Source organism: Giraffa tippelskirchi, chromosome 3 (genome assembly GCF_054371585.1).
Source record: "Giraffa tippelskirchi isolate mGirTip1 chromosome 3, T2T-mGirTip1v1.2.pri, whole genome shotgun sequence".
Taxonomy (NCBI): domain Eukaryota; kingdom Metazoa; phylum Chordata; class Mammalia; order Artiodactyla; family Giraffidae; genus Giraffa; species Giraffa tippelskirchi.
In genome coordinates, this window is record NC_137277.1 from 100095284 (window position 1) to 100113518 (window position 18235).

Genomic DNA, 18235 nt, shown 5'->3' on the forward strand with positions numbered 1-18235 from the left:
TACATGGCATAACTTGTTAACCACCTTTGACCACTCAACTCAATTTCCTTATTTCATGGAGGAAATGAATATCTGCTATACCCACCTAAAAGAGGGAATGTGAAGATTTGAGATAGTGAATGTGCGAATTTTTATTTATGTTCTTAGACTGCTGAAGGAGTGAATAAAAGTCAGCTGAAAACTGCACAGTTCTCTAGTAGTGGGACTGTGATTCAGGGTAGGCCTTTTAGAGCACAAAAACAATTTTTTTAAGTTCATATATGAAATAGGTAATGAATGAGAGCCTAGTATATAGTACAGGGAACTCTACACAATGCTCTGTGGTGAACTAAATGGGAAGGAAATCCAAAAAAGAGGGGATGTATATATATATATATATATATATATAGATTTATAATTCACTTTGATGTACAGCAAAAACTAATACAACATTGTAAAGCAACTATACTCCAATAAAAATTAATTTAAAAATAAGTTTATTCCCTTTGACCACTTCTGTAAATCATCTTAAAGAAATAGACTTATATGTGAAAAAATTTTAGGTACAAAAATATCCATTTGAGTGCTGTTTATGATGGAAAATACTTCAACATGAAAGCCAACTTTAGACTATATAATGTATGGCACAGGCACTTGGCATCCATAAAAAGTGTGTTTCAAAGAAAATATTGTAATACAGGTAAATATTAATAACATCAAGTTAAATGAAAAATACAAGATGTAACATTATGTAATTACAACTATTTTTAAATCTATTTATTAAAAAGTTTTAAAAGAAAAGAAAATAAGTTGATGGCATCTAAGTCTAGATGGTAGGAGTTTTTCTTAGATGTGTTTTTTAAAGTCATTATTCTTTTTTATGGACTTCCCTGGTGGCTCAGAGGTTAAAGCGTCTGCCTCCAATGCAGGAGACCTGGGTTCGATCCCTGGGTCGGGAAGATTCCCTGGAGAAGGAAATGGCAACCCACTCCAGTATTCTTGCCTGGAGAATCCCACGGACGGAGGAGCCTGGTAGGCTACAGTCCATGGGATCGCAAAGAGTCGGACACGACTGAGCGACTTCACTTTCACTTTCTTTTTTATATTTTTCCAACTTTAAATAATGAACATGAGCCACTTTTATAATTAACATATACATTTAAGATAAATAATACAGACATACAATTTTCCTAGTAACGTTCCATAAACAATTTTTTCTCATAATATTGTCTTATGAGATAAAAATCTTAATAATATGAAATACTGAATAATGGTTTTTTTCAGGAAGTGGTAGATTCTATTGTTAGTTCTGTTGAGTTATTTCATGGTTTGATAAAATGAAGATTAGTGAGGTTCATCTATAAATAAAGATGTTAAACAGTGAACTGAATCATAATGAATTCTGAACACCCAGCAGGATTGTCTATAAAGTCGGATTTATCTCTCTAGGGGCAAGAGAAGTCAAATAACAATGTTTGCATTAGATTTAGTTTGGGAACCTTTGTGTCTTGTTGAGGTGGAAATGATTGTTTATGACATACACAATCTAAATTGTTTCAGAGAATGAGCATGACTTTGGTTCCTATTGGACATCTGACATTTCTCTAGCCAAAAGAGTAATGTTTGTATTAGGAAAATAAGGAGAAATATCACCAGAGGAAATTAAACTGTTTTCCGTAAAATTAGAAATACTTTTACCTTTACATCCCCAAACATTTCTGGTAGGTTGTGTGTTTTTGTTCCTAAATCCAAGTGATAGAGAACATCTTCATCCATAGAGTCCAGGTAAGGATTTTTAACATGAACAAAACTTTTTCTGAAAAAAAAATAGTACAAAGAAGATGTAGAGGAATCTGGAGAGATACCACACAAAAGAGAAATATCATTCTACATCTATGATAACCACAAGCCCAAATATTGGACACAAACCTTCATTTAGGATTAATTGATTTGTAAGGAAGAAATATGGTATAATGAATAAAAATGACAAAGATTTGCTGTGCATTTACTGTGTGCCAGGCATAGCATTAGGCATGAAAATTCCACAATGTCATAAAAACTGCATATAATAAATATATTACTTCATTTAATTCTATAATCATTCTATTAGGTAACAAATACTAATAATTCAATTTGTAAGAAGCCAAAGCTTACAGAAGTTGAGAAACTTGTGCAAGATTACATAACCCAGAAATTGCAGAGCAGTCATTTCTGCATAGGCAGGCTTTTGCTCCCATGGCAATCCTTCCATACGCTCTGCTGAGGAAATATTATCACGGCTGTCTTTTCATCTCTGCATATTTCTTTGTCTCCTCAACTTTCCATGGGGTTTTGTGTATGTCTGTATCTGAGTGTATGTGTACATGTAATCTGTGAGTCCAATAGTGTCTTTCAGCTGCACAGACCAGTGTTTCTCAAAGTTCAACAAGCATAAGAATCACTGGACACTTTATGGCTTCTCTTCTAGAAATTTTGATTCAGTAGGTTGGGGGGGTATGTGTGTGTCAGATTTTGCCTTTCAAACAAGCTGCTCATTGGTGCTAATGTTGCTGGCCCAAGGATCACACTCAGAGCAGCACGGCCATTGAGGATTCCATCAACCATGCTGAACACACCACCTGGTCTCCCCGCCAGTGGCCACTGCCCCAGCTTAGACCTCCATCACAGCAGTGCAAGCTGAACCACCAGTTTTTCATCCCTCTCTTGGTAAAGTAATACAAGACATGGAAGTCAAGACAGTGAATTGACTGCTGTTATAGAAATCACCTTAATTCAAACATTCATATTTATGAAGCACATCATCTATATAGCCTTTGGTTATTTCAATAATAATTATGCACTGCATTAATTAGTAGTGATCAAAAATTATGTACCCTACACCACAGTGGATCCAGCCATCTTTACCAAGAACCCTCTGGGACTTCTCTGTTCTTTAGACCTCCCATTTCCCTCCAAATACTTCAAAACATCTTAATAAAAACCTTGTATCTTTCTATATCTCTGATGATCCTCAACCTGATTGTACATTAAAATCACCAAGGAGCTTTGCAGGAAACACTGGTGCTCAGGCCCCAATTAATTTAAACTCTGATTATGTTTCAGATCTTCCAGGATGATTTGATGTGAAGCCAAAGTTAAGGACCCTGCTCTAGGACTTTGTTCCTGAAACAGTCTTCTGCTACCCTTCCATTTTTTAACTATTGGAATCCTACTCACTTTTTTTTTAAGTATGGTTTCAGATATATGTAGATATTTTTTGGAGTAAAATTGCCTTGAGTAATGAAAATTAAAAAAATAAACAAATGGGACCTAATTGAACTTAAAATCTTCAGCACAGCAAAGGAAACCATAAACAACGAATGAAAAGACGCCCTCAGAATGAGAGAAAATATTTGCAAGTGAAGCAACTGATTAAAAGATTAATCTCCAAAATATACAAACATCTCATGCAGCTCAATATCAAAACAACAAACTCATTCAAAAATAGGCAGAGACCTACACGGACATTTCTCCAAGGAGACATACAGATGACCAAGAGGCACATGAAAAGATGCTGAAAACGCAAGTCGCCCAGTCATGTCCAACTCTTGAGACCCCATGGACTATACAGTCCATGGAATTCTCCAGGCCAGAATATTGGAGTGGATGGACTTTTCCTTCTCCAGGGGATCTTCCCAACCTAGGGATCAAATCCAGGTCTCCCACATTGCAGGCAGATTCTTGACCAGCTGAACCACCAGGGAAGCCCAAGAATACTTGAGTGGGTAGCCTATCCCTTCTCCAGGGGATCTTCCCAACCCAGGTATTGAACCAGGATCTCCTGGATTGCAAGTGGATTCTTTACCAACTGAGCTATCAGGGAAGCCCTCACTAGGTATTAGAGAAATGCAGATCAAAACTACAATGAGCCCAGAGGGATGGGATGGGGAGGGAGGTGGGTGGGGGGTCCAGGAAGGGGAACACATCAAAACCCATGGCTGATTCATGTCAATGTATGGCAAAAACTACTACAATATTGTAAAGTAATTAGCCCCCAACTAAAATAAATAAATTTATTTTAAAAAAAACCTACAATGAGGTACTATCTCACACCAGTTAGAATGGCCACCATCTAAAGTCTACGAACAATAAATCTACAAACAATAAAGAGGGTGTGGAGAAAAGAAAATGCTCCTACTCATTCTTCAAGGTCAAATTCAAATACCATATCCTCTGTGAAGGCTTTTCAAAGCATCTTTCCTCTCTGGTCAATGTGAATTCCTCCCCACTGTGCTCCTAAAGCATTTATTTTAGCATTTCACATGTTAATTTTTTTGCCTCCCCAGAAAGATATGAATTCCCTCGTGCAAGCTCTCTCATATATCTTTTTTAAAAACTTTTTATTTTCTGTTGGAGTATAGCCAATTAATTAATGGCAACCCACTCCAGTATGTTTGCCTGGAGAATTCCATGGACAGAGGAACCTGATGGGCTACAGTCCATGGGGTCTCAAAGAGTCGGACACAGTGAGCATACATGCATAGCTGATTAACAGTGTTAGTTTCAGGTGAACTGCGTAGGGACTCAGCTGTACATATACATCTTTTTTAAAATTCCTAAATCTTTAAAAATTCTACTTGCTGAATTAAATTTAACTGTTCAGGAAGTAGAACAGAAATACTATTACTTTCCAAAACATTTAGGATAACAGATTCTTAGTGAATCAGAGTAGATTTCAAAAATAAAATATTCCATGGCATTAGTACACTTTTAGAATAAGCTTCAAAGCAAAAGGACATCTCCTTTCTTCTCTTGATGAAGGGCAAAAGGACATCTCCTTTCTTCTCTTGATGAAGGGCAAGAGGACATTTACCCACTGTCCCTTGCTAGACAAAGTGGTCAATGAACCAGCAGGGTCAGCAGCATTCACCTGGGCAACTTGTTAGAAATGCAAAATCTCACTCCCTACCCTAGATCTAATGAAGTCTACATTTCAACTAACTGATTTGTGATTCTCATGCACATTAAATTTTGAGAAACACCTCCAACCACTTTCTCTTCCAGTTTCTATTATGCTTCCTGTCTTACTCTGCCAAAACAGCTTTCACTATCTGGAGATTTTTCCTTTGGATTCCCAGTTGAATGAATGAATCATTATTCTATAAAAGAGTTCATCTACTCCAGTGAGTCAAACTCTTAACTACATATCAGAATCACACAGGGTGCTTTAAAAAGTAGTGATACCTGGACCCAGCTCCTTGAAAATCTGGTTTAGTTGGTCAAGGAGATCTGAGACTTTGTATTTTTAAAACCACTGATCTACTCCACCTCTCCTATCTTCAAGAAGAAATTCTCAAACTGACATAACCATTAATTGTATTCTTTCATGTTAATAATAATACTCTCTTAATTCATTCTTTAGTTTTCCTTGATGTCTGTCCCATTTTCTAATGATCCCTTGGACTAGAAATTGGGGCAGGGAGATGTCTGTAGATTTTTATTACATTGGGCTCATTGAGAAGCATTTCTAAGATGATCATGCTTACCAATGACCAAAGAAATTATTAATTTGGGGTATCATACAAAATTCAATCCAGTATGAATCAGACAATTGCTTCAATTTTTCCAAGATACATAATTTTTATTAAATAGACTTGCATTTACTGTCTTCTCTTCTACCTTGTTTTGCCTTTTTTTTTTTTTTGCTAAAATATAAGCCAGAGATGGGGTTGGGAATAAAGTCTTTTAGCAAATTATGACAAGCTACATGGCACAGTCAGTATTAAATATCGTTAACCAAAGTAAAGTACTGGCTGAGAAGTCTTTCCATTTTACTATTACCTCCATCTTCATAATTTTTCCTTTTCTCTCTCCTTGGCTTCCCTGAAGAAATGAACACAGTGGAAGGCTACTTCTGTTTGGGATATGTAAGTGTAGCATTTTCTGAAATGCTGACCTGATGGAGGCTTTAAGCAGACATTTTACACAACTCTCAGCAAATCAGAAGGAACTCGCAAAAATTCCTTAAGCTTCATGAAGATTAATGCTCTATTATGTTCTGTGAACCTGGGGAAAGAATTGGAGCTAAATTTGCAGACAGCTTCAACAGATTTGTCTACCGCTGAGATGAATAACCTACATGGTATTTTAAAAGTGAATTCTATGTAAAGTCCATCACAAAGCATATGAAATCACTTTGTAATATGCTGCAACACAGTTAAATCTGCCTTAGATACTAGGAGACCCCTTTAATTATATCTCAGATACAGCACATAGTCTTGGAATTAAAGACTGAACTCCACATTGAATTTCAGGCTGAACTGTGAATTTGTTCATTCAGGCAGGTTGGTTCAGCTTTTCCATGTTTTTTTGTGACTTGTTTTGCCCCCACTTTCTTTTTCCTTTATTTGAGATGTAATTGATATATTACCCCACTTTCTTAAAGATGAGCTAAACTCTCCCAAGAACTGAGGAAAGAAAATACCATTGAGAAGAAAATTGGCATTGTTTTTGTTTTGTATTCTGAACTGTGTTCCAACTATGTGATCCCTAAACTTAAGAAATTTGCATAACTGTAGAGATCCATCTTCTGAACATTTAATATAAAGTCCACAGAACCTCTATCTTGTCAAAGTCAATAGAAAAAAGTCAAAATTACTCACCCAACATATGTATTCCTGTCAGATCTCATGGATGTATTGGAAGCATGAAAAATCGAAGCCATACTCTGTAATATGAAGATGGTCACTCTTAAGTTGATAACAGAAAATAAAAATATTGTAATTTGCTATTCAATTACAGATCAAATCACGGTAAAATGATGTTAGAATGCCACTCTCCCTTTAAACTTGTTTTCTTCTGAAACTGCTAATGGAACTTTCCCCTTAGCTTTCTAAATTTCCTTATCAATTCAAAAATATTCCCCCTGACATAGCCTTTTATACTATACCCCAGCTCTCAGGGTGACAGTTCCCCAAGAAGATAGGCCCCCTTTGAAGGTGTGGCATCCTATCTCTTTAATAGGATAGGTTGGTTTATTTGTTAACTGTTGACCAGTGCGCCTTCTCCTTACATTTGGCCTTGGTCCAGTATGGGTCTGGGGTAGCACACAGACTTATTTACTTTAAGACAACTGTATATGGTTTCAAGTCCTCCATTGATTTCCATAACAAATCCACCAGGTTGTCTCAAAATTTATCTGGTACACGTGAGAACTTTCAGTTCCCGAACATTTCGTTTTCTTACCCCATCCTACCTCTCATCAACTTGTTTTCATTCTTTGTGATCACAAGTGAGAAAAACACACAAACTCAGGACCTCAGTACACCCCTTCATTTGAACTTTGCCCGTTCAAATTCACACAAAAGGTCTGATAATTAAACAAATCCTGTTGCCAGGTACTCTTTATTTAGCTAAACCCAAGGCTGCCTGTGAAATCCAATGAAGCAGCTGTCAGAAATCAACCCAGGGAGAATAACAAAATACAGACTAATATTTTCAGAAAACAGGGTATTTCTGTCAAGAAATCCATGAATTCACCACTTTTGCTGTTGTTTATCACTTTATACTTCTGCAGACAGAAAATCTAAAAGACGTTAGAGGAACTTCATCATCCTGTTTCACCTTTGGCTCAGCTCCAGTGGCAATCAGTTGAGGTTCTATGCTGGTGAGAGCATCAAGATTAGTCTCTTGACTTTCAAGCAAACTGGAGCTTCAAATGTCCATAAATGCCCAAACAGCACCAGATACAAGGCATTCCATAATGTGCATGGATTTCTCTAAGAGTGTGCGTAACAGCGGAGAATCAAATGCCCATATCTTTAAAAAAAATTTTTTTGGAGTTGATTTAGTTGATTTACAATGTTGTGTTGGGTTCAGGTGTACAGCAAAGTGAATCAGTTATACATATATCCACTTTTATTTAGATTCTTTTCCCATAGAAGTCATTACAGAGTATTGAGTAACGTTCCATGTGCTATACAACATGTCCTTGTTAGGTATCAAATGCTGCTGCTGCTAAGTTGCTTCAGTCGTGTCCAACTCTGTGCGACCCCATAGACGGCAGCCCACCAGGCTCCCCTGTCCCTGGGATTCTCCAGGCAAGAACACTGGAGTGGGTTGCCATTTCCTTCTGCAATGCGTGAAAGTGAAGTCATTCAGTTGTGTCCGACTCTTAGCGATCCTATGGACTGAAGCCTACCAGGCTCTTCCGTCCATGGGATTTTCCAGGCAAAAGAGTATGGGAGTGGGGTGCCATTGCCTTCATCATAGGTATCAAATGCCCGTGTCTTAATTGGGGTCTGCATATTAGAAGATAATCCTCTTCCTGGTGACAGTCATTGTGGAAAACTCCTCAAATCCATACTGGCTTCCTTTGGTCCATCTTAGTCAGCTAGCAAAGTTTACTGATTGAAAAGGAAAGGCCATAAATAGGGAACCAATGTAGCAGCCTAAATCCTGTCACTGCCACCACCAAACATACGTTTGTCACTTTGGGTATCCAAAAATCCCCAAGGAAACTGAAGGTAATGAAAACTTTGAAGCAAAATAAGCCTGCACATGTATGTTGCTTGTAATTTGGTACAGTAGTTCCTGTTTGTAGTTTATAATAACACATATGTCTCTGATCTCATGACCTACCTCAAAGTGGTCTACTTGCTGCTCTTTCCCAATGCCCACTGACAGTGTTGAGACTCAGCATGCCCACTTCCCACTGCTGGGACCTTCCCACTTATGTTTAGTATTCTGTGCTCCTCTCAATTTACTGTTGAGTATAATGAGGAGGAACCCCCGCACCCCCCCCCCCCCGCCCACTGCTGCCAATTCCAATGTGGCATTTACTTCTGGTTCTGACAGGTGAAAACATTCACTAATTAGAAAAATGCTATATAATTAATTACTCCAGTGAATTAATTAGGCCAGTTGACATGTTGGTTTCCAGTGCAAATTCTGTCAGCCAATGATCTTTTTTCAAAATTATAGTTGATTTATAATGTTGTATTAGTTGTCGGTGTACAGTAAAGTGATATACACAAACACACCTGTATATATTCTTTCTCATATTCTTTTGATTTACAGATTATTCTAAAATATTGAAAATATTTTTCTGTGCTATACATTAGGACTTTGTTGTTTATCTATTTTATATATGGTATTTTGTATCTGCTAATGCAAAACTCCTAATTTATCCCTTCCCTAATTTATCCTTTCCTTTGTGGCAACCATAAGTTTGTTTTCTATGCCTGACAGCTAATGATTTCACCACTGCCTGTGCCAGGTAATGCCAGCAAAGATTTATGGGCTCCATATAACAACTCTCCAGGACATTACACAAGTGGTCATCATCTGGGTGGAATGCAGAATAGTCTTGTACAGTCTATGAAAGTGGAGTACTAATTCATGTCTTCTGAGTTGTCTTATTTTCCCTAGTTTTCAATCTTCTTAAGACTCAGGCCCTTTCTTATGATAGATTGGTCCTCGATAATTTTTTAAAACTGTCTGTACTGCAAAAGGCCAGTCATCTAAACAAGAACAGGAAAAGTTTTTGTTTTTAGAAAGCACACACAATTCAAACTCGCACCATCACTGGGTGTTTTGTGAGCAGAGACCGCATGCCAGGAAGAGCCTATGACTCAGCACAGTTTTGAGATTAGCAGGGACTGCATCAGCTCCACCAAGTCCTTTCTCTGCAGTGCCTGGCCTGGGACAAAGCATTTCACTTCCAACTGTCTTCCTGCACAGTGCCAGCAACCTCCTATTCTCAGTCTAATAAAGATTCTCTCTCTGCTTTAATCTTGCCCCCAAACCTCTAATGTTGGAGAAAAGAAATCAGAGCTCTGCTGCGTAACTGGGTAGCATTCGTGTCTCTCCCCAGTTGATATACTTTCTGCTGAATCTGTGCTATTTACTCATGTAGACCTAGGACTATGCATTCATGCTAAGTCACTTCAGTCATGTCTGACTCTTTGCGACCCTGTGGACTGTAGTCTGCCAGGCTCCTCTGTCCATGGGATTTTCTAGGCAAGAATACTGGAGTGGATTGTGATGCCCTCCTCCAGGGATCTTCCTGACTCAAAGATGGAACCCGTGTCTCTTTTGTTTCCTACATTGTCAGGCAGGTTCTTTGCCACTAGTGCCACCTATCCACCCTCTAAAACTGTGCTCCTGTCATGCTAGGGAGGGACATAATTAGAAATTTGGAACTCCCAGAGCCTTGCTGTAAGGGCTGGGCATCTACCTAGTGTCAGTCACTGTGCCAAATTCTGAGAACACAAAAAGGGTGAAATGGATGGTGTCTTTCCTAAAGGAACGTATACTCTAGTGGAGAAGAGAGATGAGTGGTAAATATGACGAGTGCTATGAAAAAAGAGGCCTTGAACCCAAGATGGAAGAAGTGGGAGCTTCTGGGAGGATGTGATACGTGGGTTGAGTCTTGCAGAAAGATGTAATCCCCAAAAATATTGCTGAGGGTGGAAGTGGGCCAAATATGAGAAGTCTGTGCTCCTGGCCCAGGGAACAGTGTGTGAAATGCATAGAGGTGACAGAAAAAGCATCACATTGAGAGAACCATCATCAGTAGCACTGTGTGGTTTTACTATTTGCACTAGAATATCTCAGACAGGGCCTTTGGTGGCTTTTTCTTTTTGAGATTCTGGTATTTTAAAAAATAAAGAAAAGCCAAAAACAAACTTACACTAATTGCAGTGTATTTTAAATGTTGACATTTAGTAAACTGGCATCTTAACTCTTTTAATAAACAACAGTCAAATTGTGCTAGTAACAAGATATTGCAAGATTATTAAAACAATTCTTAATTCATCACACAATGTAAGTTTAATGAAATACAGTTTAAAGTTACAGCTTGTTCTTCTCTTTCTTTCCGGGTAATCAGTGAGTTATGAGTATATGTATATAAAGTCTAATTGTAGACCAAAGGCCCCCCCCGGGGCCCACCGGGCTAGGCCTGCCTCCCAGAAGCCATACTGAGTGCCTTGTTCCTTCCTCCCAGACAATCCATTCTGCCCTGGCCCTGAATCTCTGCTGCATAACGTACCACTGAAGGTCATATCCATTCACCTGAAACTACAGCAGGCTCCTCTGCCCAAGAAACAATCACACACACACACAGACAACAGCACCAAGCTCACAGCTTGGGGGAGATAAGGTGAGAAGCACAGCTAAGTCCCCACACCCACTCCCTTCTTTTCTCCCACTTCTGTGCAGGTCTCGCAGGGTATCCCTACTTCCTGCCTTACTAGAGCCCCTCCCCCTACTCCATCATTTGGCCCACTATCGATGACTTGAGAGTTCAAAGAATGTCTCGTTATCCATTTGGATGCTAATGCTTCCTGTATTTTTTCTTTTATTCATTCAGCAAATATTTACTGAGCATACACTGTGCTCCAAGAAGTCTAGGAAGTGCTGGCAATACAGGTGTGACTAGCACAGTTTTTGCTTTTCTGATTTCTTTCACAAACATATTGACATTCCATGAATAGAGAAGATGCAAAGTATCATCCGTCTCATACTATCCTTCTATAGATTGTAACACATATGTTAAGTGTATCTGCATCATTTTATTCTTCATGCCTAATAATTAAAACTTACTCAATTTTTGGCTCTTCCCTTAAGTGTTTATTTTACAATATATAGGTTTTAATTGCCTCAAATCTTTTTTAGAAGAAAGGAGATATTTAAAAATACACAACTGTTTCCTTTGTTATGTAGGTGTTCTGCACATATATTTTTACACATATGTGTGAAGAAAATGTACCTTATTACCTATTAGTCACCCAGTCTTCCTCACAGTACCCACTGTCCTGGAAGTTGGGGCAAAGGGTGGTGACTTTAAACTTTCCAGTCAAAAGCAGCTTCATGTCTTTAGTTAAATGGTCTCATTCAGATGACCTGCTCTGATTGATACGCATACTCTGTCTCTCTAATCTCCTGCCTCTGCCTGCTTCTTCTATCTGAAATGACACCTACTGAATAGAGTGGATGGGGAGAATTTACTTGATTTCTTGGCTGTAGGAAAAAGGAGGGCCTCTGGAGCCATGTGCTCAGTTCCTTGCCATTTGGCAGGTGGCAGGTCAGGTGTACCTCACTGTGTACCTGTGAGGAATCTGTGACTATTTGGGTTGGTCTATGAGTCCCTGAATGAGGCCACTGAGATGCAGCTAATTCCATCTGGCACTAATGGAACACCATGCACCCATCTCTGAAGTCTGTGGCCTCTACTCCAGCCTCAAAGCCCTGTTCCATCGTGTCCTTCCTGTTCAGTCCCCTGGCTTCTGACAGCGCTCCAACATCCAAGAACCTCTGCACTCTTCAGGAGAACACGCAGGAAGTTTCAAGACCCTACCTGCCAGACCTAGGCTTGGGGAGCCACTAGTGTTGTCTCTGGCTGTTTCTCCTGACTCTTCTCTCTCTAGCGTGGCTGCTAATTCACTCACCCCGGGTTGGATATGGAACTTCTTCTAGAGACTTCCTACATCCTCCTGTCAGGTCATCCTTACATCTTCCCCTGGGTGACATCAAAAGATGCAGGTCTCTTGCTCCAGTGTTCTCAGGCTGACCTATGCCTAATTAGATATTTAATAGCACTCTCTTCCTTGAATTTTATCCACAAGAGTGGATGGGAAACAAGGACCCTTGTCTGATCTTCTTACCCCATTTCTCCTGCCTTCTCATTCTCATAACTAGAAAATAAGATCCCCTTCATATCATTTCTCCCTGTCTAATGTACTGAATTCTCCCTGGCTTCTAGCAATCTCCAATCAAATTCAGCAGACCTAGCTTTCAGTATGCTAATAGATTTATAAACATTTTTAAATTTATTTTTTGTTATATATATATATACATTTATACACATACACACACACACTGATAGCTCAGTTGGTAAAGAATCCACCTGCAATGCAGGAGACCCCAGTTAGATTCCTGGGTCATAAAGATTCACTGGAGAAGGGATAGATCCAGTATTCTTGGGTTTCCCTTTTGGCTCATCTGGTAAAAAATCTGCCTGGGTGGGATGGGGAGGGAGATGGGAGGGAGGTTCAAAAGCGGGGGGATATATGTATACCTATGGCTCATTCCTGTTGAGGTTTAACAGAAAACAACAAAATTCTATAAAGCAATTATCCTTCAATTAAAAAATAAATTTAAAAGATGAAATAAAAAAAGAAAGAAAAGGAATCTGCTTGCAATGCGGTAGACCCAGGTTCGATCCCTAGGTTGGGAAGATCCCCTGGAGAAGGGAAAGGCTACCCACTCCAGTATTCTGGCCTGGAGAATTCCATGGACTGTATAGTCCATGGGGTCACAAAAGTTGGACACTAATGAGCGACTTTCACTTTCATTTTCACACACACATACATCTTTGGGCTTCCAAGGTGACTCTAGCGGCAAAAACCCCACCTGCCAATACAGGAGACATAAAAGATACAGGTTCGATCCCTGGGTTGGGAAGATCCCCTGAAGAAGGAAATGGCAACTCATTTCAGTATTCTTGCCAGGAGAATCCCATGGACACAGGAGCCTGGTGGGCTACAGTCCATGGGGTTGCAGAGTCAGACATGACTGAAAGCGACTTAACACTAGCATACGTACATCTACAATTTTTTAAATTCTTTTCCCATATAGATCATTATAGAGTATTGTGAAGAGTTCCCTGTGCTGTACAGTATGTCTTTATTAGTTATCTGTTTTATATATAATAGAATGTTTATGTCCATCTCAATCTCCCAATTTTTCCTTCCCCCACCTTTCCCCCCAAAACATAAACATTTTTCAAATCCTTATTTTTTTTCACATTGCCTGACTAGGGACTCAAAATTTCTATTCAAATCATCAGAATTCCCTACTCCATAGGTAAACAACAAGATCCTACTCTATAGCACAGGGAACTATATTCAATATCTTGTAATAAATTATAATAGGAAATAATATGGAAAAGAATATATAATAGAATTCTCTACTCTAATTCCCATCCCCCCAGCAGATGGGTGGGAATATGGACTATGAAAATGGTCATGTACACAGAAAGGCAAAAAGAGTTTAGTAATATGTCTCAAAAGTACTGTCTCCATTAGCATTATAAGTAATAAGAATTGACTTCCTAGCCCAAATGCCAGGAACACCACAGGGTTTGTATTGTTCTTTGGAGCGCTTGTCCCTCCGTGATTCTGTTAAAATGCTATACTCGGTCTATATGAGCTATGTGAGACACTTCTAGGCAGGGTCACACAGAGGGGGCGCAGATGAAGAAGACTTTGCCATGAGCAGGGCCACTGGAAGGGTTCTCTAGTGGAAGCTGAACCAGGCTGAGACCATGGGGAAGATGACAGCATAGAACTGCAGCTGCCTGTTCTCAGTCCCAGGAGGTGCTAGAGTTACTGTGGTTAGGTTTTTCAAGTTCAGTAATTGTGTATGAGATTACAAATACAAAACAATGACAGATTTTCCAGGACTCATAGAGCACTGACATCTGGAATCTTTATAAAGTTGAATTTCTCTTGAGGAAAATGATTTCTCTTGATTTACAAAATTTCATTGATCTGCTTTTCCTTCCAGAATTATATTTTCTAATATTTAAAGTATATATAGCCACAAATTTTTCTTTGGGAAATGATTGAAAATAATAAATAAAAGAACACAATTCAGACCCAGAGGGATAGGATGGGGAGGGAGGTGGGAAGGGGGTTCTGGAAGGGGAACACATGTACACCCATGGCAGATTCATGTCAATGTATGGCAAAACCAATACAATATTGTAAAGTAAAAAAAAAAATGGATAAATAAATTTAAAAAAAGAAGAAGAACACAGTTCAAGTTGTATAGACATTTAGTTTTAGGACTTTTTTGGGGGATGGGGAAGACTTGACGATTGTCAGCCATCCTTGATAGGGTCTGTTTCTTAGTCTGTTCAGGGTGCTATAGCAAAATACTACAGACTGGCTGGTTTAAAAAACAAACATTTATATCTTATAATTCTGGAGGCTGCGAAGTCCAAGGTCAGGGCACCTGCAGATCCAGTGTCTGGTAAGAGACTGCTTCCTGGTATAGACTACAGCATCTCCCTGTATCCTTGCATGATAGAAAAGGAGCAAGGAGCTCTCTGAGGTCATTTTTACAAGGGCACTAAGCCCATTTGTGAGGGCTCCCCCCTTGTGAACTAGTTACTCCTAATATCATCGCCTTGGAGTTTAGGATTTCAACATGTGAATTTGGGGGGACACAATCAGTCCATGACAGTCTGTCTCGAGGTGACTCCCTAGGGGAAGTGTTACATATTACTCAGCAAGTGACCATCAAGTACCAACTATGTTTGTTCACGCCTGACATTGCTTAAAAGACATAAAAGAATGGTGCTTATTCTCAGACTTGTTCTCCTGGCAACCTGCAAATGGAAAGGAGTCAACTTACATCTTCCCTGGTTGCTTTCTTGGCCTTTCTTACTGGAAATACAACCCCCACAGTGTAATAAAGCTTAAATGTCCTGTTCCCCAATGGCTGATCTTAACACTAACATCAATGCCTCAGTGAATTAACAGCCACTCTGAGAAGTCAGCAAAGGTCAGAAGTACCTCAAGTGGCTTGATCAACAGTGGCCCTTAAGACTGAAACCACTTGACTGCTGAATATGCTTGACTGGAAGGGTTGTTGATTTCATGCATTTATGGGAGTGGAGGGCATAGCCAAGCCATAGCAAGTGTGTGCTCTGTGGCTACAATTAGGATGGTAGCCTAGTCCTAAAGCTGATTCACCTCATTGACAAAATTTAAATTGACCTTTAAAATGTGCCTCAAATACACTTTACAGTTTAACTCATCTCAGACTTACTACTTCCCATGCTTTTACCCCCAAAAGCTAGGTCCAGTTCAACACCCTGCTTGCAGAAAGTTCTGTCTGCTCCTGAGCTGTCCCTGAAAAGGGAGTTTAAAAAGCACAGTGCTGAGAGGCTCCTAGTCATTCCAATCACTCTGGGCCTTGGAGATTAAAGTCCATGTTCGTTCTCAGCACCAGATGAAAGTGCCCCAAGTGGAACATGAAGAATATGGGGAAATCAGACTCACAGTTGGAAGGAAGCTCTGAGTTTGACAAACCTCACACTGAAATGAGATGGGGGCTATTTTCCTTGGAACGCAAGGAAGGTTCAGTTATAACCTCTCACAAAAAAACCAAGGTTATTACTGCTGTGGCCCAAGAGGGCTCAGATGGGAAAATAATGCTAATACTTTGTGGAGGTGGTGAATTCCAGGCCCAGAAAGTCATGAATGTCAAAGCTGACTGATTGTAATTTGAATTTAGCTGAGGGACAGAGAACAGTGTGTTTATGGTGCTCTCCTAACACTACCAAGTGCAATACATTGGGTTAAACATTAATTTTTTGCTAAAGAAGTAGGAAATCTTGAGTACATAATCATGATTACAGTTACATTTCTGTTAATGCCTCACCTTAGGAATGTCATGACTTTCCAAAAATGTGATTCCTTTGAACACTTCTCCTTGGCTTTGAATTTCATTCTCTGCTGTGATGATTGCTGGTGTTTTTCTGAGTATTTTATGTTAGCCAGAATTCTTTAAATTTTTAATTATGAAATTTTTCAAACATATAGAAATGTGCAGCTATAACAAATGACTGTGACGTTGCCACACAAGCTTTACAGTTGCCAACATTTTGCCAAACTTAATACAGATTTTTTTTAAAAAAAGAGTCTGTTGGAGCCCTCTTTACCTTCTTTATCCTTAGATAAATTTTGCTTTCTCCCCAGAGGTAACCACCACCCTGAGGTTGGTGGATGTCCTTCTAGGGCACATTTTATAGCTTCTACTTATAAGTATATTTTTATTTACCCACATGGCATTGGCAGGTTATATACATATAACCTGCTCATGTAGTTATAATATACTTATAAGTACATACTTTAAGATATATATGTGTATGTTACACACACACACATATGTGACACAGAGAGACAGGAGAATACTATATATATTCTTTACTGTTTGCTTTTTATAGGTTGCCTCTACCTTACAGTTTTTGGTTGCTTCCAGTTTTTCCCTGTTAACATCCTTATGTATATCTCCTTCTGTATACACATGAGAGTTTCTCTAACATCTGGACATATGTTTATATGTATTCAATTTTATTAGGTATTATTACACTGCCTTACAAAGTACCAAATTACACTTGTGCCAACACTGTATAAGATGACCTATTTTCCTGTATCCTTGGCAACAAATCTGGTGTTATCAGCTGTTTAATTCTTTTCACAATGTGATGGTCATAAAATTGTATCTCTTTGCTTCATTTTACATTTCCCAGACTGTTAGTGAGGCCAGGTATTTTTGAGTTTAATACACTTACAAATAGTGTGATTACATTTCTTCTACCTTATTTTGTGTTTCTAATTATATATATAGAGAGAGATAGAGAGCGCTTCTTTTCACTTCCTGCCTTCTATAGAATGATTAGGTTCTCTGTAGACTCCACTTTCCTCTGTTGATTCTGAAGTTATATATTCTATTTCTGCCCTTCTAATAGTTACCCTTATATTTTAACAAGCATGCTTGACTTAACTTACAGTTAATTAATACCTCAAGTCTTCTCCTGAGTAACACAAGAAACTTGGAACTCTTTAACTCTAGTTATTCCTTCACATTTTCCTTGTGAAGTAGCTTAATCTACTCTGTTTTCAATCCTCCCTCAGTCAGAGTCATTATTTTGGTTATTGTGGTATCTTTAGTTAATAAAAATTTAAATTATCCACATCTGCACTGTCTATGGTCACTGTGGCTTCTCTGATCTTATTCCTTCCTTCTGGATTTATTTTTTTTCTTTCTAAAGCACATTATGTAATAGTTGTTTAGCATAGCCTTTTATTTTGCCCTCATTTTATAGTGACTATTTTTGTATATTGATGGCTATTTTCCCTCAATCCCCATGGGATATTAGTTTATTGTCTTATGGTATCTACTGTTGTTGATGAAAAGTTTGCTTTCATTTATTGGTTGTATTTTGGAGAAGGAATTGGCACTTTACTCCAATACTCTTGCCTGGAAAATCCCATGGACAGAGGAGCCTGGTAGGCTACAGTCCATGGGGTCACAAACAGTCGGACATGACTGAGCGACTTCACTTTCACTTTTCACTTTCATGCATTGGAGAAGGAAATGGCAACCCACTCCAGTGTTCTTGCCTGGAGAATCCCAGGGACGGCGGAGCCTGGTGGGCTGCCGTCTATGGGGTCGCACAGAGTCAGACATGACTGAAGCA

At 39.0% G+C, this 18235-nt stretch overlaps 1 protein-coding gene across 1 annotated transcript in view; it reads right to left on the reverse strand.

The window, feature by feature from the left end:
* The window catches only part of UPP2 (uridine phosphorylase 2), a 41038-nt gene extending 34350 nt beyond the window's left edge, over positions 1 to 6688 (reverse strand). Inside the window, exons 1-2 of the mRNA XM_081582934.1 lie at positions 6621 to 6688; positions 1678 to 1795 (exon numbers count right to left, since the gene is read on the reverse strand). Coding sequence (XP_081439060.1) covers positions 1678 to 1795; positions 6621 to 6682 — 180 coding nt within the window. The 5' untranslated portion in view covers positions 6683 to 6688. The remainder of the gene's footprint in view (positions 1 to 1677; positions 1796 to 6620) is intronic.
* Between the last annotated feature and the right edge of the window lie 11547 nt (positions 6689 to 18235).